The sequence below is a fragment of the Carya illinoinensis genome, chromosome 4 (assembly GCF_018687715.1).
Source record: "Carya illinoinensis cultivar Pawnee chromosome 4, C.illinoinensisPawnee_v1, whole genome shotgun sequence".
In the NCBI taxonomy this organism is placed as follows: Eukaryota; Viridiplantae; Streptophyta; class Magnoliopsida; order Fagales; family Juglandaceae; genus Carya; species Carya illinoinensis.
This window is the reverse complement of record NC_056755.1, coordinates 40,435,779-40,457,218: the sequence shown is the minus strand read 5'-3', so window position 1 is coordinate 40,457,218 and position 21,440 is coordinate 40,435,779. Positions and strand designations below refer to the sequence as shown.

The 21,440-nt window shown below is 37.7% G+C and overlaps 2 protein-coding genes across 3 annotated transcripts; one reads left to right on the top strand and one right to left on the bottom strand.

The window, feature by feature from the left end:
- Positions 1–11,675: 11,675 nt before the first annotated feature.
- LOC122308386 (thylakoid lumenal 16.5 kDa protein, chloroplastic-like) lies at positions 11,676–13,782 on the top strand. Of its 2 annotated transcripts, none has more exons than XR_006242034.1 (4): positions 11,676–12,099; positions 12,709–12,848; positions 13,146–13,292; positions 13,385–13,782. XR_006242034.1 is itself a non-coding variant. In XM_043121677.1 (4 exons), exons 1-4 carry the CDS (start codon positions 11,736–11,738, stop codon positions 13,492–13,494), a joined length of 687 nt encoding a protein of 228 aa, XP_042977611.1. In that variant the 5' UTR covers positions 11,678–11,735; the 3' UTR covers positions 13,495–13,782. The 2 variants fall into 2 exon arrangements, 1 of the variants encoding a protein (XP_042977611.1); XM_043121677.1 differs by having other exon boundaries at positions 11,678–12,099; positions 13,146–13,218.
- A 351-nt stretch (positions 13,783–14,133) lies between these two features.
- On the bottom strand, positions 14,134–20,420 carry LOC122308385 (methyl-CpG-binding domain-containing protein 11-like). Its single transcript, XM_043121675.1, has 3 exons — positions 20,258–20,420; positions 20,028–20,117; positions 14,134–15,239 (listed from the first exon to the last, which is right to left on the bottom strand). Exons 2-3 carry the CDS (start codon positions 20,109–20,111, stop codon positions 14,415–14,417), a joined length of 909 nt encoding a protein of 302 aa, XP_042977609.1. The 5' UTR covers positions 20,112–20,117; positions 20,258–20,420; the 3' UTR covers positions 14,134–14,414.
- Between the last annotated feature and the right edge of the window lie 1,020 nt (positions 20,421–21,440).

Sequence of the window (21,440 nt, the reverse complement as noted above, 5' to 3'; positions counted from 1 at the left end):
TTAGTATGAGTTTGATACTGCTCTATTTGTCCAGGTGAAAAAAAGTAAATCCATAAACCTATAATTTAGTCCTGTCAAATATTCTAACCAATTATTTTCAGCTGAAACACTACTCCTATCAATCCAATGTAGGTTATTGAAAAGTTCATTCCACTCATATACCTACTTTGTTAATAAGTAGTGGCACATTAAAGCACAATAAAGTCTCAAAATTGAAGATCACTAATTGCAAATAAAGTCTCAAGTACATAATTTTAAAATCTCGACTTACAAACAAGTTCCTATAAAGTCCTCATCACTTTGAGCATATCAAATACAAGTAAATAATTATGGATATTAGCCAACACACATAAAATAGTGTGCGTGCATGCCGCATGTCGACTTCTTGCCTATGAAGCTGGGCTTGATCATTGTGGAGTGCCAACTCCTTCTTCCCAATCTATTCTCCTCTCTTTTGAAGTTCTTACTCTTCCTTAATATTTATGCTTCTTTCTTTACAGGAGCTTACTCTATGTATTCACTACTATCTGCCCACTTGAAATATTTGCAATGTGATAACCCATTATTACACATAAATAATCAAGTATGTTTGATGTCAGAATTTTGAATAAAATATTAATATGGAAGCAGAAAGACTCAATTACTATTAATTGCTTCTACCTCTTTGTTGTGTAGTGGACATCCAAAGAATGCTTGTCCTGGATTTTTTAGAGTATTTGATATTCTAAGTATACTTCTTTCCCATAACTACACATTGGGTCGGTACTCAACATATGATTAATAAGCAATGCTGAAGCAACTGATAATGACATTTTAAATCTGTCAATGAAATACAATAGCACCTTCAACAGAGTGAAATGCTGGTTTGTAGACTAGTACAATATCTCAAGTATCAAATAGTCAAATCTAATAGACTATAGTAGCCAACAAAAAAAGTGTTCCACAAGCCTTGGTTATGGGTGGAAGAGATTTATAATATTTGAAATGAATGTCAACAATAAACCATACAATAGTTACAAGCTCTTTACCCTTTGTGTTGTGTTATCAATGAATGTCAAAGGTTTATCTGTGTGGATGGGTATGTGTTGTGTTAAATATTCATCAATGCATATTATAAAATATACTTATACAAATATGAAGCTGTGACGTTCAATTACAATTGATGATATGGTAAAAGAAGTGAGACATGTTGAATAGGCTATCAAGTGGGGGATGCATTTTATGCCTATGCTTATTTGTAAGCAAGTAACTATTTGATCTTGCCACTAATGTTCATAAGGACGTGGGGTCGTGGGTATGTGACATAATAACTATGATAATGAAACCAAAAATTAATAAGGAATGGTATTCATATTACTAACTAATGATGAAGTCTAATTTTACAACACAATGAAATCAAAATATTTGCATTCAGCTGCATAACCATGAGGGAAAAGCACCCAAATGACTTGCTCAAGCCAAATTGACAGCATTGCAAGGGTGGAAATATATCACTTAGGTGGACAACTAATGATGAAGTCTAAGGTAGAGAACCACCTTAACATTCTATCATTCAGGTGTTAAAGTTCAATTTTCATATCTAACATTTGTTTCAAGTCTTCCCAAGCGTTGTAGCTTCTTCATCGAATCAGCACTACCAACCACAAACCTTGCAAATAAAATACCACAGAAAAGAGGAAAAAGACACAACATAACCACAAATGTGCAAACAAAAATAGAATTTGTCCATGATTTCTCTGTACATTCCACAATTATACCACCTAATCAGTAATTAGCAGACTTGAGCTGAAAACATTTTTTTTTTTTATTAGTACTCTTTTATCTTGGACTGTCTCTGGAGACTTTACTGGGCCAATCTACATGGCTTTCTTGTATCTTTATCTTCTTCTAGATAGGCATATCTTTAGTATACTTTCTATGTACTTGTTTTGTACTTATTAATGTAGAATTATTACTTATAAAAAGAAAATAACAGCAAGAACAAGAGACGCACTATAAGGGGAAACAAGTTTCCAAATAACCTAATGGCTAAGTCTATATGTATAAAATGCAGCAGCAATAATCATTACTTTGTCATTCAAACTCGCGTTGAAAGCCCATTACAAGCAGGTTTCTTAACAGATATGGATACTATTATGACTATGCTTAAGTAGAGGATTCCATGGACCCCTCTCCCATTTTCAAGCAACCATAGATGCATACAAGAATACGTACATAGCCGTCGAATAATCAAATGAAATGAAGGGAGAAATATTCAAAAATAAAAAAAAGTAATTTGAGATGAGATTGAAGTAGTGAGTTACCTAGGACGGTGTCAAAGAAACTAGAAAGGGCAAAATCCTCCAACATATAGGAGAAATGGTCTTTTTTTTGTTAGGGTTTGGGTTGGGAATGGAATCGCTCAAAGATAGGGAAGGGGAGGGAGAGCATGTGGACAGAAACAAAATGTGAAATGCACCGTTTAATGGGCTTTACACAATTTTGACTTCAATCCAATGCACCATTTTATTTACTCTAAAACGGTGCATTTGACTCCACGTAGGATACTGTTCATAGGACCTTACCCCTATATGCCTGCATTTGGACTTTTTGATAATTAATGCTTTCCAATCCTCATATTATAGCTTTTAAAAAGCACATGTTAACTAGGGCTCAGTTTGGATTGAGAAACACTCTCAACTCATCTCATCTTATTATTATAACTTTCACAAATTCTTATATAAAATACAACAAAAAAAATCAATTTTTGAAATTTTAAAATAATAATAATATTAAAAAATAATATTCTAACAATATTTTGTTCAACTTTCATCTAAACTCATCTCATATCAACTCAGTATCCAAACTTGACTAAGTGTACTTCACTTGGGTGTACGCTAAGTTACATGATTGGACTAAAAATGTCTAAACATTTTAGACACTTCTTCTTTCTCAATTACATTTTATTTCAATATTCCTTCATTAGTCATTAGATTCTTTGCCAAAACTAAAAATATTTAATTAGCATTCTAGTTTGATTTCGTTAAGTGCAATCATAGTTTGACTTCGCTAAGTGCATAACCCAATCACTCAAAGAGATTTTCTGGCTTTATTGTATCTTGGAGACTTCTTTGTCTTAACCTAGTGCAAACCAATTAATTCAAATTGGTGAGGGAAAGCTACATTATTACGCACTTTTGAATCAAAACTCCAACTTTATTTCCATTAATTTTTCCAACATCTTTTTTGATGAGGTGGTAGATCAGTGTAAATGTGAGAAGACAACAGTGTGGTGTCTATTACTTCATGTCTAGTAGTTGACGCTAGATCTAGCATTTTATTTCTGAAAAAAAAAAAAAAGAAGCAGAAATTGATGGATTAGGCTACTGTATATGCACCAAAAAAGAATGGTTGGATAGGTTGTTGGGCATGGAAAAGACTAGCCTATACGGAGAAAGAAGAAATGAAAGAGATTCTTTTTCATTTTGTTCAAACTGCATGTAAGTGTTGATGTTTTCAATATAGAGCATTTTTAAAAAGAGTAATACTAGCTAGAAGTCTCAAATAGACAAATATTATACAAACCTTTAGTAAAAAAGTATGCCTCATTAATAAACAATAGTTTTCTTACATTTGTTTTAGATGAAGTTTACTTTTTTTAAGGGCTTGTATGAGACTTGTCTATTTGAAGTTTGTATAAATTATTTCTCTTTTTTAAGAAAGGAAGGACAAATTAGTTGTGATCTATAAGCAACATCATACAAACCTTTTTCTTATTAATAAATGGGATATAGAACCAAAAGATTCTTCATCTATCATCCCCATTATTTTTTGTATAAATCAAGGAGGAGTCACCATCACAATGGTTTGATGCAGTCTTAACTTTTGGATTATAATCCAACAATTAGATGTTGTGGCGGATTGAGTTGCATTACATTTTGCTATTATTGATAGGCTAATGGAGAGACCAACTTTTTCTTGCTTCCTGTTAAGGACTTGTTTCACATCACCAACAATATGGATGCCCTGCAAAAACATAAGAGGGCAAGACGAGATCTTTTAACATCCACACCCTTTGGCTGCACCGTGAGTTTATGGACTCGACTTTGGTAGCTAAGTATGGGGCTGGTGGAGGTGCATCACGAGTCTTAAGACTTGACTTTGGTGACTAAGTATGAGAGTCCTGGAGTCTTTTGACTTTCAAATCCTTTGGCTGCACCACGAGTCTTTTGACTCAACTTTGGTGGCTAAGTATTAGGTCGTTGAGTCTTTTGACCTCCACGCCATTTGGCTATGCCACAAGTTTTTGGAATTAACTTTGGTGGTTAACTATGGGGGTTGTGGAGTCTATTGACCTACTTGCCCTTTGGGTGCACTGCAAGTCTTTGCACTCGACTTTGGTGGCTATGTATTGGGGGGTCGTAGGGTCTTTTGACCTCCATGCCCTTTGGCTGCACCTCGAGTTTTTAGACTCGACTTTGATGACTAAGTATGGCAGTCATAGGCACGCAAATTGAACAACCCTCCACCTTTAGTGATCTTGCTTTATTGAATACAAAGGAAAAAAGAATCAATGGTAAAGCTTCTTCAAATGCTAAGCGTTCCAAGGGTGTTGCAACTCCTTTCCTTGGCTATCCTTGAGGTGGTATGACACTGGTTAGTTGTTAGTTGCTATTACATTTGGCCTTTCCCAATGTGACCCGAGCTTTCCTTCATCTTATGTTGTCACTCCCATTTCTTTAAGAACTAAGTTGCCCATTTTAAAGGATCTGGGCTTAACTCGCTTGTTGAAATAGCTCTTTGTCCTTCTTTTATGGTGGACATTTGGGATCGTGGCTTCTCTTATTTTCTCCTCTAGGAGGTCGAGGTGCTCCTCTAGTGCATCGTTGTTCTCAGCTTGGCTAAAGTGGCGAGTTTAGTGTGTAGACAAATTGATTTCCATTGGGGTGGCTGCTTCATTCCCAAAAGCCAATGTAAGCGATGTTTCGCCTATTAGGGTCTTCACGATTTTTCTATATGCCCACGACACTCTTGGGAGCCCTTCTAACCACTCTTCCTTCTTGTTAGTTAGCTCATTTTTTAAACTCTCAAGTAAAAACTTGTCTGTTGCCTCTGCTTGCCCATTAGCTTGTGAGTGCCCAGGTGATGAATGTTGTCACCAAATATTTGCACCATTCTTTGTAATATTCTGAGTCAAACTGCTTCCTGTTGTCACATATTATACTATGCAGGATTTCGAATCAACAGATGATGTTCTTCCAAAGTAACTTAGTGATAATTTTTGCCCTTATAGTCGCAAGGGGTTCTACCTCCGCCCATTTCATGAAATAGTCTACGGTAATGACTATATGCTTTACCCCCCTTCTTGCCAGGGAAGGGGCAACTAAGTCAACTTCCCATTGGGCGAACAACCATGGGGTGGTGATAGAGAATAACTTCTCTGAGGGGTAGTGTGGGATGGGGGTTTAGATCTCACATTTGATGCACTTCTTCGCAAATCGTTTAGCGTCCCTAAAGGCATTGGGCCAGTAATTGCTTGCCCTAAGGGCTTTTCTCACCAACATTTTCCCACCAGAATGGTTCACGCAGACGCCCTCATGTATCTCTACTAAGACATATTACACTTCCTTAGGCAAGATGCATCTTAGCAATGGAGCGGCAAATCCTTTTTTGTAAAGAATTCTGTCAATTCTGACAAATCGTGTTGTGCTCCTTTTTATCTTCTTCACTACCTCTTTCTCTTCAAGGAGCTTACTTGAGTCTAAGTACTCAAAAATTGCATAGGCCCATTCTGGTCATGCAGGCCCTAGTTGGCTCACTTGAATTCTGATTGCTGGGATTTCTATCACTCTTTTGTGCACATCCCGATGGAGATTTACCTCATTCATCATGGAGGTGACTTTGGCCAATTTGTCTGCTATCACATTATCTTCTCTCGGTATCTGCTCAAGACTAAAGTAGGCCAATTGGTCACGGATCTCCAACACCCAACTTAGGTATTTTTTTCAACTTTTCCCCTTTCGTGGCATACGCCGTGGTGACTTGGTTTACCATGATTTGAGAATCCACATTTGCTATCTCCAAGACGCCTAGAGCTTTGTCGATCGATAGCCCAGCTATCAAAGCTTCACACTCGACTTTGTTATTAGTGGTGTTAAATGTGAATGTGACCATGTAATACTGCTCTTTCCCACTTTCTTCGACAATGTATATTTCTATTCGTCCTCCTATTTGACAAGTGGATCTGTCAACAAAAACCTGCTAGGTTGCTGGTAGGGTGTGACTTCAGCTTCTACTAGGAGCCCGGTGAACTCGGTGATAAAATTTGCCAAAGCTTGTCCCTTCACTGCACTTCTAGGTATGTACTCGATGTCAAATTCACTGAGTTCTACTGACCATGTAACCAATCTACCTAAGATGCCTGGTTTCTATAGTATTCTCCCAATAGGTTGTTCCATTAACACCTTGATGGAATGAGTTTGAAAATATGGCCACAATTTCTTGGCGGCCGTCACTAATGCAAATGCTAGCATTTCAATTCGTGGATATCTAGTTTTGATGCCTTTCAATGTGCGGCTTGTATAGTACACTAGCGCTTGCCTTGCTTATTCTTCTTTAACTAGGACCGTAGAAACGGCGTAGGGCGATACTGCCAAATATACATACAAGGTGTCTCCCTAATTGGACTGCTTCAACAGTGATGGGTTGGATAAGTACTACTTCAATTTTTGGAAAGCTTGATCACATTCCTCATTTCACAGATGACCCTTCATAGGACCCTAAAGAAGGGAAGACATTTGTCTATGGACCTTGAAACGAACTTGTTCAAAGCTGCTACTTTGCCCACCATTCATTGGACGTTGTTGATGCTCTGGGGTAGCTCCATATTCAAGATGGTGTCGATCTTCTCAAAGTTTGCTTCAATGCCCCTCTTGGAGACGATGAAGCCTAAGAATTTTCCCTAACCCACACCAAAAGCACACTTTACCAAGTTCAATTTCATTTTATACTTATAAAGCACATCGAAAGACTCTCAAAGGTCGGCTAGATGCTGGGCGGGTTTCTTGCTTTTCAGCAATAAGTCATCAACATACACCTATATAGTCTTTCTGATTTGTTATTTAAATATTTGATTGACTAGCCTTTGATCAGTTGCCTCGACGTTTTTCAACAAAGGGCATTACTTGATAGTAGTAAAGAACTCTGTCAGTGATGGACGCCATTTTTTCTTCATTTGATTTATTTATACATATCTGATTGTAAGTAAAACTTAGCACTCGATGCCTCACATGGCGTCTACAATAATGTCTATCCGTGGCAATGTGAAGCTATCCTTGGGGCCGACTTTATTCCAGTTTGTGAAATCGACACACATTCTCCATTACCCATTAGTTTTCTTTAGCAACACCAAGTTGGAAAGCCACTCTAGGTAGTATGTTTCTCTTATAAATCATGCGGCTAAAAAGCGAGCAATCTCCTCAATTATGGTTGTACACTTCTCTGTACTAAAGGTTCTCCTCCTTTGTCATATCTTCTTTTCTACTGGGTCAACACATAGCCTGTGTTCTATGATGGCATTGTCAACTCTTAGCATGTCTTTGTTACTCTAGACGAATACATCTCTGTGCTCAATTAGTAGTTGTTTTAAGGCTTCTCTATATTTGGGTGGGAGCCTTGTTCCCACACAAGTGGTGGCACTCGGACTATCTGGGTGTAATGTTGCCAACTCCAGAGGCTCATTTGCTTATGCTTGCATTAGATTGCTCTCAATCCTAACCTCCATGTCTTGGCCAAATATAACTAATGGTGGAGGTAGCAGCTTAATGCTTGAGTTTTTCGTGACACATACCCCTGGCACCCCAGCCTTGAGTTCTTGCACGTAGCATTCTCGAGCCAAGATTTGCTCCCCTCAGACCTCACTGACGCCTGCCTCTTTTGAAAACTTCATTTTTAGATAGTAGGTAGAGGTGACAACTTTCAAATTATTCAAAATTGGGTGCCCCAATATGACATTGTAGGATGATGAGGTTTTAACAAACAAAAAATTTGTCATTGTTGTAACCATGTTGGCACCTTGCTCAACCGTGACTAGTAATGCGATGGCGCCCATTGGTTAAACATCCTCGCTGGAAAATCCCTTTAGAGGGGTCAGTGATGGGCATAGCCTATCAGGGCTAATGCCCATTTTGGCAAAGGCATCCCAAAATAAAATGTCATCTGAGCTCCTACTGTCAATCAAGATCCACCTAGCGATGTAGTTTGCAATTAATAAAGTGACTACCAAGGTGTCATCATGGGGGCACAGGACGCCTTGGCAGTCTTCGTCTCCGAAGGAAATAATAGGTGTGGTATCCAGTATGGGGTACTTGGAGGGTTTATCCGTCAAGTACACTTCATGATACCTTGCTTGATGGCGAGGGCCTTTCTGCTAGATGTTGTCCCTCCCTTACTAGCAAATCCTCCTGCTATGGTGGGGATTTCCCTCAATGGGGCTTGGTCTTGGCTGAGTGGTTGGCGGGGGGTGTCTTGCTTTCATTTTCTATCTTGTCTTTGTCTTTTTAGGCTCCTGCTCTGCCTGGACTCACATCCCTAACCTTCTTGGCTTAACGTAGTCGGATAACATTCTTCATGGTTAAGTAATCTTCTATCCAATGGGTATTCGATTGGTGGTACTTACAATAGTGTTGGCCCTTGTAGGTGGGCATGTATCTTTCCTTATAGTTGCTAACTTTTCATGTACGCTTAGGTTGTTATGGATAAGGCGAGGCCCTTGGTCTTACTGTGTGGAGTGTCTTTCACAACCCCCACCCTGGTGACTGGACCCAGCCTTCTTCTCCCTCAAACCACTTGAATTTTTGGCTTTCAACTTCACCTTTGGGGTCCAAGAGGACCTGCAACATGTCCTCCTCATTAGCATAATCGTTAGCCCTGTCCATAAATTCCCTCAAAGTTGAAGGGATTTTCCTGGCCAACTCAATCATAAATGGACTCCGGGGCCATATGCCTCCCAATATGGTGGCTAGTGTGATTTTATTGTCTTGATCATCTATGGTCAGTTTCTCCTTATTGGATTGGGTCAAATACACTTTCAAGCTCTTTCATTCTCTCTGCTTAATGGTGAGAGGGTAAGCTGCAGGTCGCAGGCGTCTCCTACTCGCCATGAATTGCGTTAAGAATTATTTGGCCAATTCTTCAAAGCAATTGATAGACCCTAGCCACAGAGTCCCAAACCAACCACGTGTAATCCTTTTCAAGGTCAATGGGAAAGCGTGACAAGCGACCTCTCCTGGGAAGCCGTTGAGAGTCATGTGTGCTTTAAAACTTTCAAGTGATCTACAGGATCCCTGTATACATATCGATTTGGAGGACTTTGAACTCGGGCAGGAGTGGTACCACCATTACCTTACCGATGTAGGAAATATCTATCTGGTTCAGTAACTGCTTTACGAAGGAAGATCCTCCCATTTTTCTTGCCATCTCCTCGTATTTATCCATGAGGCTACATAGTTCGTTGACGTTGACTATGCCTACACTTTTCTCATCCCTTTCTGTGTGATCATTGTTGATTGGTGGTGTAGCTGCATTCTGCCACTTCAACTCTTCATTCTCCTTCTGCAGCTGCTCTGCCAGAGCTGTCACCTTTTTCAAATTTTCTTCAACATCCACTAGCCTCGCTTCCATCTTTGTTGTATTCATCTCTTGATCTCAAGTTACCTGTGATCGCGTGGTAGTTAGCATGTGAAAGTACGTCGAAGTCTGTAAAGATCCCACAAACGGTATTATTATTAAGAACGTATTTCACACCATCAATAATACGGATGACCTGCAATGACATAAAAGGCTGGATGGGGTGCCCAATGGAACTTGATGTCTAAGTTAGAGAGAAGTGCTCTCAATATAAGTATATAAATGAATGTAGTAAATGTGTTACATTTAGGTGTTATTTATTGGAGCATGATGACGGTGATAACTACTAAACTTCTCTCTGTATAAAGTGGAGTGATCACCTCCCTAATCAGTTGAAGGTGATATCTATTCTCATTATCTATAACACATCAACGAGACCAATTCTTGGGCTCGTAGTTTAGCCCCTGGCGCCTCAAATTTGGGCCCTTTAGTCTATGGGCTTATTCCTCTGAGTCCCTAAATATCCCTTCCACTCCGGACTCTTGGTTATTAAAGGAGTATGACTCTTATATGGGGATAACCAATTGAGAGTCTAAAATAAATCGTTATCGAGATCATTAGCACCATTGCAAAACTTCCACACTCATCTAAGATGTTTGATGTGCGCGGTGTTTGCATTAGGGGCTAAATTGAACATTTGGCTTGGCCCAACCCACAGGCCTGAACAAGCTAAAGGCCCAAGGGCAAAGGATGGGTTAGGCCAAGCTGGTCTAGGAAGCCCAGGGGAAGGAGCAACTAGACAACACGCTCTAGCCAAGGGTTGAAGGACAGGTTATCTGACACCACTATTGGCTGACAGTCCCCAGCGCGCAAGGTCAATGACAACCCCTGTCCCTGAACCCCATCGACTAGACAAACCTTAGGAATGGGCACACTTGATCGAGGCCACACCGCATTTAATGGAATGCAAAGATGAGCACACCATAACGAAGGAGCCATGTCGCATTTAATGAAGTTTAGGGTTGTGCACGCCATGACGTGCCTTCTAGGTTGTCAGTAGTCACTATGATCATGTGATGTAGGACTATTGCACAGCAGGAAGCTAGCAAAGAGAAGCAACAAGAGAAACTAAAGACTACATCATCCGAGGGTTTAAAAATCTATATCCACATGTGGAATCCATGTGGGAGGCTAAAGAATGGCAAATCCTAAAGATCTAAGACCAAAAAATTTGTAAGGTGGCACGTATTATGGTAAAAGTTTTGCTGACAAGCAGCACATAGGGTCCATGCGCCTATCGAATCAAAACACCACTATTAGAGAAAGGGTGGGGCTATAAGCAACATGGACTACATTTGGATGTTGAGATGAGTTTAGTTGAACTATGAATAGTAGTATTTAATTTGTGGATCCTATTGAGATGAGTTAACATTTTTAAGTTGAGATGAGTTTAAATTTTTAGGTTAAAATGTATGAAGTAGATTAAGATGCGTTTAACTTTTTTATGGAAAGTTGAAAAAAATAGCAATTCTCATTAATGATTGATTTGAGATGAATTGAGATAAATTAAATTTAGTTCAACAACCAAACATGACCACATTTGATATGATTTCTATAAGTCTAATAACCCATTTGTTTTGAGTTGTCCTTTTTTTTTTTTTTTTTTTGTTCTTGTTTTTTGTCGCAATCTAAATTTTCTTATTTAGTTTTAAGTTTTAACCCTACACCAATAATATATATCTATGCTATACGAGAGCGGAAAATATAGAGAAACTTGATGCATTGATTCAAGCATTCTTATACTTTTTCAAATTCCTATTAACAAATCCATTTGTTCAATTTGAGATGCATTAGATTTTTCAGTAGGATTAACTGATTAATCCATTTATATCTCTTGAGTTGAGTATACGAAAAGCACGTATTTTTAAGTGGTGCCACTTTTTTCTTACCGAGAGATACTATTAATATATTAGATAATGACTATCATGTCCTCTTGCAATGAAAAAATGACTGAATCAGATGACACAATCCAGCAACCTTATCCTCAAAACTTCCAAACTGCAAATACCTCTGATTGTTTTTTTCCTACCAGAAATATCAGAAAATAATAAGTGAAAGAAAAGCAAGAAATGGCAACAGCCTTTCTCTCTACTGCAAATACCTTCATTTATTCTTCTCTATCCTCTTCAGCATCTCCTTCCTCTTCTTTGTTAACATCACCATCATTATTCTTCCCTCACAAACACAATGCAGAGAGACAATTAGCTATATGCAAGGCATTCGCTGAGTCCTCCCCAAATCTTACCAAAAGAAGCCTTTCCATCAGCTTCATCACCAGCTTTGGCTTCTTATTTTCTCCTAAAGATTGGTCTGCTTCTAATGCAGCGATTCTGGAGGCTGACGACGATGTGGAGCTCTTGGAAAAGGTCAAGAAGGACAGAAAGAAGAGGATTGAGAGACAAGGAGTCATTAGTTCATCTAACAAAGAAACAGGTTCTTAAATTTAGCAACTTTTTTCAAAGCTCGTGTACTACATTGGCATAGTTTCAAGTCTTTATGAAAGCTTGTTCATCTATGCTCAACTTTTTTGGGTAAATAATGCTGTACATTTTGCACTCAATGGATATATCATTCCAAACTAGGAATTCCTGACTTCCTTTTCAGTTTGATTCATGCAAAAGAATTTGGTTAGGATGGATTGTTGTAAATTATCATGGGCATCATAATCTGTTTTGAGGGATTTGATTCTGAAACTCTCAGAAATTGAACTGCAAATATTAGGCAATGTGTTTGAAGCTGTGTGCTGCATTGGATTGCGCTCTCACCGATGAAGCATGGAGTGATTCAGCATAGAATTTAGTTTTGACACTGGCTGATTTTTTTTAACTGTATAAAACTGAAGAACAGAACTGGAGTGTGATTAGATCGACTAATGTGTGGTAATCTCAACCCTTTTAGGTTAGTTTGCTTTCCTGCACGAAGTAAGCCAACTCAGCCGACCTGTAATGAAGCACGGTTGTATATTCTTTTGCATGATATTATCTCATTCAGCTGCAATGAGTCCTCCTTCTAATAAAACACAATGAAAATGGTCTTTTGCAGGATATCTGCAGGATGTGGTGTACAAGCTGAGCAAAGTTGCTCAAGCCATTGACAATAACGATCTATCTACAGCTAGTACTGTTCTTGGGGGAAGCTCTAATACAGAGTGGGTTAAGAATGCCAATATAGCCTTCACCAAGGTCACCTTGGACGAGAACGTCATTACTTGCAACAGTGAACGCAAGAACTATAGATATTATTCCTCACAAAAGCCCTCATGAAAATAACAAATCCTGTGGAAGTTCTTTTTTTACTTATTTTAGGCTTCAAAATCAAAACATCACTTGCTTCTTTACTTTGAAAGTTTCCAATGCTGTGAAAAAGTTTTGATTTTAAGAGCGAGAGTCTTTTGTGAAGGACAGCATGATCTAAACTTCGAAATGTGGTCTAAACGCTAAACTTATGACTATTTTTCTATGTATCTTCTATACATGCAGCTGAGTTCTAGTCCGGAAGAGAAGACTCAAGTGGAGACATTCAATTCCTCACTGGTTTCATTGATCTCCTCAGGTGGGTTACTCTATTACTAAGATGTGCCTTGCTTTCCCACATCCATGCTCCCTTGCAAATTTGCAATCATTCAGGTGACATTGAAGCAGTCTCAGAATGCCACCTACGATTACATTATGGCAATTTTTCTAGTACTCACATGAATGAACAATGTTTTGCTTTGCAGTAACTCGTAATGATGTTGAGTCCTCCAAACTTGCTTTTGTCTCGTCAGCAAGTGCATTTCAGAAATGGTCAGCCTTAACTGGACTTGTGGGACAACTCAAGGGGCTTTGAACAGTGACCACAAGTTTTCCTTTTATTGAGGGAAGAATTAAAGTTAGATCAATTCTGCAACCTCTAGCTAGCTTGATTCACTAGTTTTCTGCATGCTTTCAGTTAGTCCTTACAAATTCCGGAACAACAGGATATTGTTCTTTTTGCACGAGTTGTTGTAATTCGTTGCTCGGTTTGGTTGAGCTTTTGATTATAAGCAACAAAATTTCTCACCAATTATTGCAAATGTTGACGTTATCATTCTTTACTATTTGGATTAATTAAATCGAAATTTGTTGTTTCTGCTGAGCTACCACTCCACAAAGCTGCAATCATGGAGGCCACTTAAAACTGTGACTGAGAGTATGTTACATTTTGCATATTTTGTTGTGATTTATTGGGACTCATTTATTATGACTCCCATTGCTGAACCCAGTAATTTCACTTGCAGAAAAAGGGAAGGAAGTAAGGCCATTTTACTTCTTATTTCGCGCCCCCACCCTCCCAAAAAGGAAAAAGAAAAAGAGAAAAGCAGTCTATGCTTGTATTTGCCTTTTAACGGCTCGCATTGCCTCAAGAACCTGAAACATTCAGTAGCCAGTAGCCAAAAGCACCTTAAAAAGTCGAAGATTCTCAGCCTTCAGGATAAAACTAAATGCGTTTCAAAGTAACGGTTCCCCGATCTACATTATTACCGGACTGCATAACAGTATCACATAACAATTATTTTTACACCACAAGGTTACAAAGGTCACTGCAAGCTAAAAGTTTATCGGTACAAGAGATGGTACATTATAGGCCTAATCAGCGATTATATAGACAGAGATGTCCCAACGAACAATCAGACAGCTAACATTAAACAGCATCAATAACTTTAAACTATAGTCATATTCCCACAGAATTAAGAAGAGAAGCCAGCATCCAGTTAATCTACTTCAAACTCAAGGCTTGACCTCACGAACCTCACTGCCATGGCTGCCATTTTCAATAACTTCTCCTTCAACCTTACCCTTTTTGTCATGAACATCTGCATTGAGCCCACCACTGTCACCTTTCCCTGAATTTTCCTTGGTTTCTCCTCCAGATTCATATTTTTTAGCATCAGCAGAAACGGCGTCAGTTTTGTCCTGCTCCCAAGACCCATCCACTTTCTCTACCTCAACCTGTGGTTGCTGTGCCTTCTCTACATTGTTTGCACCCTCCAACTTTGCATTTTCATTTTGAGTTACTTCAGAATCCTTGGCTTCCTTTCCATCATTTGTCCCTTTCGGAATATCAAGCGCTGCTTCAGCAATTTTCTTGCTTTCCCCAGCATCATTAGGTATATCAACTTCTTGTCCATCTTTACCTTCTATAGGAGCTGGCTCAATTTGGGTCTCTGTATCTTTTGCTTTATCGTCACGTTTATTTTTCTGCAGGACATCCTTTTCTGTCTCTGCATCTTGCATGTGTTCTTCTTTTGTCTCCTCGGCTCCTTCAGATACAGCTTCTTTTTCTTTGTTATCCTTTTTCGAAGCTGACAATTTTCTACTCCGTTTCTTTGGGGCCTCACTTTCTGGTGGTGGAGCTGCCTTAACCTTCTCACTAATCCTTGCTGATCTCCTGGGGGTCTCACCAGTACCCCAATCAAATTCCGAAACTGCAGGACCACCAGGGTGTGCTTTCAGGTACTGTTCCAGCTGTCGTTTGCTGACAATTTCCTCTCCTGTTGGTGATGTAAATATGATCTCATTTTTCTTTGGGGTTCCAACTTGCTTGGGAAAGAACTGCAAATGAACACAGATCATTGTATGTTATTTTCACGTAATTGACCAACAATGCATTGAATAAACATGTGCTACAAAATTAGATATGGAAAATGCTAAACTACATGATAGATCGAAGTTATAAAATATACCCAGAGCTGGAGTGTATTATACAGCATTAGTTAATAGCTAGCATTCAGACTGCTATTTAGACATAACTCAAGGTTCATGCACTTAAAATTCAACAGAAATATTCTGAATTCAATGATTCCGCTAAACTAACTGGCACAGAAACCTAATAGTAGTTAGAAAACCAGGAAAAATTAAAGATTTAAAGTTCAAAGACTGCCAAATTAATATATTTCAAAAACTATTAAACTGATTAAGTTCAGAGATTTAATTCAAGAATTATATCTCCCTCCCTCCCTAACTAGCACCCTCCCTCCCTCCCGTCAAACTACCCAAATCTTAATCAATGTGAACGATTGTCCTGCTCACTACATCATCTCAAATTAAGTGCTCATTCATCCAGAGAATATTAACTTGATTCTGAATCAGCCACACAATTGATTTAGAGGGCTAGAGGTCTAGATGTAATCAAACGAGGAACACAGCCAACTACTGCTTCTCAATAAGCAACATTACGGTGGTATCACAAACTCTACGAAGCGTTCAAGGAAAAGGCATGTCATTTTCCCATTATGCTATTCAGATATGAAAAGAACTTCTGATTAGAAGCACAGGTTTCATCTTATATGAAAATTTACATGCTAAATGCATCTACTGCAAAAAATAGATCTAATTACATGCCTTATGCCTAGATTAATGAGCAGCACATAATTATATTACATGTTTTATGGACAAGTAATTTGATTATATTTGATAAAACTACATATCTCAAGATGTTCCTCATGTATTCCAACATAATCTAGATCGAATTACAGCAATGATAAGGTGAAGCACAATATATATGAGCTCGCATGAACCCTGGTTATGCAAATTTCATTTAAGAGCATTTGAACATTTATTCACACACTAATTTTTATAAGTTAAATGCTTATTCAAACACAATAGTGTGAACTTCCTTTTTTAATCAACAGAAATACTTGGACCATAAACTTGGGCTATCTACTTTGAGTTCATTCATCAAATAAAAAGCCTAGCCTAAGCCTGCAAACCAAGCTGCTAAAGTTCAATAAGCAAAGCATCACTCCATGGTGCAGGGACTAACTTATAGGGAAATAATATATTATATGCTACTAACTCAAAGTCTTCCATCATCCTAAAGACGACAGATAATGTAAAATCAAGTGTTACCCCAAAGGAATCAATGCTCTTTGAAACCTTTTTCAAGATCAGTGCTTGAAGGAAAGTCAAGGAATCTGCTCTTTTCCTACATCCATCTCAACTTTTTGTAAAATAAATACTTGAGGGAGGACCAGAGAATCCAATCTTCACCTAAAGGGGGTATCAATGTCGTATCAACATCATCTAACAAAGTAACTACACCATTTGATCTTTTCTTATTGGAAACCATCATTCTGGAGATAAAGAACAGACTTATCAATCTTAGGATAAAGAACAGTTTTTCTATAGGTTTTAATAATAAAGAACAGTTAAAAAACTATAAATAGCCACACTTGAGGATAGGTTCTCACGGGCTCAATCTAAAAAATCTCAACATGTGGCTAATTTTTTGCTGATGAAGAGAGGCCAAAAGAGGAGCAGTGTGTGTGTGTGTGTGTGTGAGCACATGCCAACCTTTCCTTTTTTTCAATATAATTTATTTCATCCACCAGTATGCCATATGGGGTTAGCAAATGCTATATGATCCAACAGACCATTGGTATCTATATTGATATCAGCTTCTCAAGCAAAAACAATACTTAACCTCATAGGTAACCATCATTCTCGAGGTTAGACCAACATAAAAATATTTTGGATTCGCTATTGAGTTAAACAGAGCCTAAGAATGAGGGTTCACATAGGCTTGAGGCCAAGCACATAAAACTTAATAGAACAGCTTTCGACTTTACAAAAGGAAAGATACGCAGCTGACAAAGCGAGGGAGAGAAAAGCGAGGGTGCAAGGGAGTAACAATTCTTAAACACCTTTCAGCATAGTTTATCATCTGAATCTAGTAATCTAAGATCCCACATAAACTTCATGACATGTCCCATTCCTCGCTTATTCCTCCATCTATGGTCATTTAAAATCAAATTGTCTATAATCCTTTACCAGGTCATTCAGTAATGAGGAGCAGGAAAAGGCTGCTTCCCAAGTGGTTCTTATGTTCTTCCTAATTTTTGTTATCCAAGAGAGTCACAAATACAAGTCTGTTTCGTCTTTTATTTCAAGTCTACGTATCTAAGCTTATAATCCTAAAGGACAAGTCAATGTTATAATTGGAGCCCTTTAAAATAGTAATAAATCAAAAGAACTTTTCCCTCTTAAGCAATGTGGAATCCCATTCATCCTCCTCCTAATACTCACTCAAAGTGAGTTATTACCATCTCTCCCCTTCAATTATCAGCATCCTTGTCAGATCATTCCATTGTAGGTGGAACGGCTAAAGTCCCATACATCTAATAGGATTTGCTCTAATCAATTTGAAATGGCTCATGCCCAAGCCACACATGAGTATTCTCCAAAAGAACTAGTTGATGTTACAATTGAAACCTCTAGATCAAGCTCAAATTGTAACCTTAACTAGTTTCTTTAAAGTATAAGCCCAGACATCGCTTGGGCTTTCATTAGGTCATCACAAATGCTAAGAACCTCTCTCTCCTAGGGAATTTGGTATCCTATTTACCAAGCTTCCATTAACCACCTTTCCATATATGTGGGGTGTTACTATCTTACCCATGAGGTCCTCATCAGGCCATTTTGTTGCAATACTGCTTAAGTCTCATACTTCTAGCTAAGATTGGCTTTGATACCTTTTGTAATGACTTAAGGAAAGGTCATGCAACATCAAGACCTGCAATCAGAAGGATTAGTCAAGGCTCCAACTAAAACGTCCGTGGAATTATTTCTCCCTTTCAAGTAATGTGAGATCTCATTCATTGAGTTCTCAATATGGGGGAGCGTTACAATTTTGGTATTGGAGCCCAACTTAAGAGATTTTGTCTCATAAGTTAAGAAAAACTAAGAAAAAAAATGAAAGAAACCTTATAACTCCTTCAGTTTGGATATGTTAGTGATTACATCCATTATTTTGAGGTCTAATAATCGTGATTGTTAGTGTTTGAAGTTCAGAAAGTTTATAAAACTCTCATTACCGAGCATAATGGAAAGTGATGAAGTAGCATTTCTAACCTTGTTTGGAAAGGGAATAACATTATGATATCCAATTTAGTCTCAGCCAGAAGTGTAGAACATGGGCTCTGCCACCTTAAGAATGGTCTGACTTGAATATTAAAATTTATGAGGGGAAAATTGTGATATCCCATATCCATGGAAGGGTGGTGAATGAGATCATAAATTGTTTGAAAAAGAGAAGTTCTTGATGTTTATAAGCCCAAATTTGGTTTGTGCTCTCTATCGTTACGAATGTATCAAAATCAATCTCAACCAAAAGTGTGGGACTGGAGTCATTCCACAACGGAATAGCCTGACAAGGACATTAGGCATATGAGTGGGAGAGATTATAACAACCATCTATAGAGAATAGTGAATGGATGCTTGGTGAATGATATCCCAAATTCCAAAACTCTTGGCATTTATCATGATTTTGATGAAGCTCTAAATGTAGTCTTTTCTAGTTCTTTTGAAATACAAGTTTAAATGTGATTTGGGATTTCCTTGAGTTGTTTAAAGCAAGAAGAACAACAAGACTTGGAATTAAATTAACCAAGCTTTCATTCGCTATCCTCCCTTAAATGTGGCCAATGCATATTCCCAATTATATGGATTAATAAAAAAAAGGTTTTCATCACGACTGTCTCTTCACAAAGAAAAATGAGCAATATAATTGGGAAAAGTAATTTTAAAACGTGAAAATATATAGAGGCTTGGAATGCACATATCCCATCCAAAAGAATGAAAACACATCCCAGAAATCAGCAGTTAAAAAACACACAATTCCAAAATGGAAAATTCATAGGGAAAAATCACATTTCACCTTCTCAAGCTACGACTCTTTTTTGCAGTATGACTTCAAACTACCAAAGTTGCAACTTTATCCTCAAACCACCAACCATTTTACTCTCATTAAGATCTTGGCCGTACATGATAACAATAGGTGATGGGGTACGATTTTGATGATTGGATCTTAAACAAGCAGGTGAATTGCAAAAGGAATGATAATTTGGGGTGAGGTGGATTTTGATAGTTTTGTGGTCAGAATAACGAATGTCAAAGAGAGAGACCTAAAGAAGGTATGATTAGAAACTTTTTTCTTAATTTAGGAAATTTCAACAAACCCTTGTAAAACGACCAGTCCAGAGCGCCCGAAGACATTACAAACGAAACAAGAACACACAATAAGGAGTTCCCGAAAAGAATTTCAAAGCATATAACCCCCACAAGATTTGAAATAAAGTACGGAAGCTTAGTTACACATAATTCCGACCAAAAATTAATGGAACACCCACAAACCCTAGCTAGCGAGTGTACCATCACCACAGCACAAAATTCCACCGCAAAAGCGCACAAATTTTCAAAATAAGCGAAACCCATGCAGAAATTAGGCTTATAAATATGAATTAAAGCAGAGTAGCAACCGAAAATTCAAGAAATGAAGACCTCCGAATTCCAAACGCAAAGTAAAATTGGGCAAAACAAAGGACAGAGAAAGAAAAGAAGGACCTTCTTCTTCCAACCAGGAGGAGCAGAGAGTTCCACGGAAACAGCTTCCTCTCTTGCACCCTCGTTCTCCACTGAGCTCGACATTTTCACCTACTCAATTCATTCAGGTATTAAAACACAAAATAAAGAACATAAGAACAAATTTAGACAAGAAGAAAAAGGCAACCCAATAAAGCACTAAGGCAAAGAGAGAGAGGAAGAGGAGAGAGGGGGAAGGCGGTAGGCCTTACTTTCTCGGTGTGTCTGGTTTTATCTCTAGTTGGATGAGGGGGAGAAGGAGCAGAATTATACGACAATAGCAAATAGGCAAAAGCAGAGGAGTCAGACACGTTGTGTAAATCGGAGATTTCTTCATCTGAAGCTATGGCCTGGGACGCCCTCCGAAGCTCTGTTTTTCGCTTCCATGTTGGGCACTTGGAAACGTGACGGTGCGTCGTGGGTGTGACACCTGTCCCTGCCCGACAACGGAACGGTTTGGATAATGTTTTGCCAGTTTGGTCAGTTGGATCTGGTTCGTCTATTGGCCCTATCTTTGTTTTTTTTTTTTTTTTTTGGGGAAAGGGTAATTTGCTGGCCCTATATCTACCGGCTTATAATGATATAAATAAAACGAACAAAATGATTATTAAATTACCGCTAATACAATTTTTAGGGATAATTTTGATCAGTATATTTGAGAGAGCAGCATAATATTTTTGATTAAATATCAGCTAAAGTTAAATAAATAAAAATCATTTTTCATAAAGAGGATTGGATTTCAATTTTATTAACCCAACCTTACTTTTAATTGAGTAAAAATAAATAAAAATTTAATCATCTTACAAATTCGTGCCCATTGACCATAAAGATAATTATGATATAATATATATATATATCCATTTTGTTTTCAATTGTCTACCGTCATTATTTCCATTCACATAATAATCCTTTATTGGTTCATTGGAAAGGTGATGAATCGTGTTTATAAATCGTGTCAAATCATGCATATTAGATTATATAGTTCAATCCAAACATAATTTGTCTAATTTGACTTATATAAAATAATATGTGACACGATATTATCCGTTTAATCTATTTCATAATTTAAATTTTATTAAATTAACCTATATACCACCTATTAACTAATTTCAACTAATTTAATCTAATATAATGATAGCTACACAATTATTCATAATTACAACTTGATTTATGATGAAATATTTTATTATTAACATCCCAATGAATAATATTTTAATAAAACAAAATTACATATCAACAAAAAAACGTTTATTAGTTTGAAATATTAAGTAGTCAAATATTAATATTAATATTACATCTCATAAACAAAAATAATATATAAAACTAAACATTTGTAAATTTTAAAATATAATTTATTCGTGTTATACGGGTTGATTATTGGTTAACCCATTCCAA

What these genes read in the sequence shown, in the direction of transcription:
- LOC122308385 (XM_043121675.1), bottom strand. Translation starts at nt 20,111, where the DNA reads ATGTCGAGCTCAGTGGAGAACGAGGGTGCAAGAGAGGAAGCTGTTTCC. An exon ending in CTCCTGGTTGGAAGAAGAAG is followed by an intron (nt 15,240 to 20,027) that starts GTCCTTCTTTTC and finishes GTTCATTTGCAG; the next exon opens with TTCTTTCCCAAGCAAGTTGG.
- LOC122308386 (XM_043121677.1), top strand. Translation starts at nt 11,736, where the DNA reads ATGGCAACAGCCTTTCTCTCTACTGCAAATACCTTCATTTATTCTTCT. An exon ending in TTCATCTAACAAAGAAACAG is followed by an intron (nt 12,100 to 12,708) that starts GTTCTTAAATTT and finishes GGTCTTTTGCAG; the next exon opens with GATATCTGCAGGATGTGGTG. An exon ending in GGTTTCATTGATCTCCTCAG is followed by an intron (nt 13,219 to 13,384) that starts GTGGGTTACTCT and finishes TTTGCTTTGCAG; the next exon opens with TAACTCGTAATGATGTTGAG.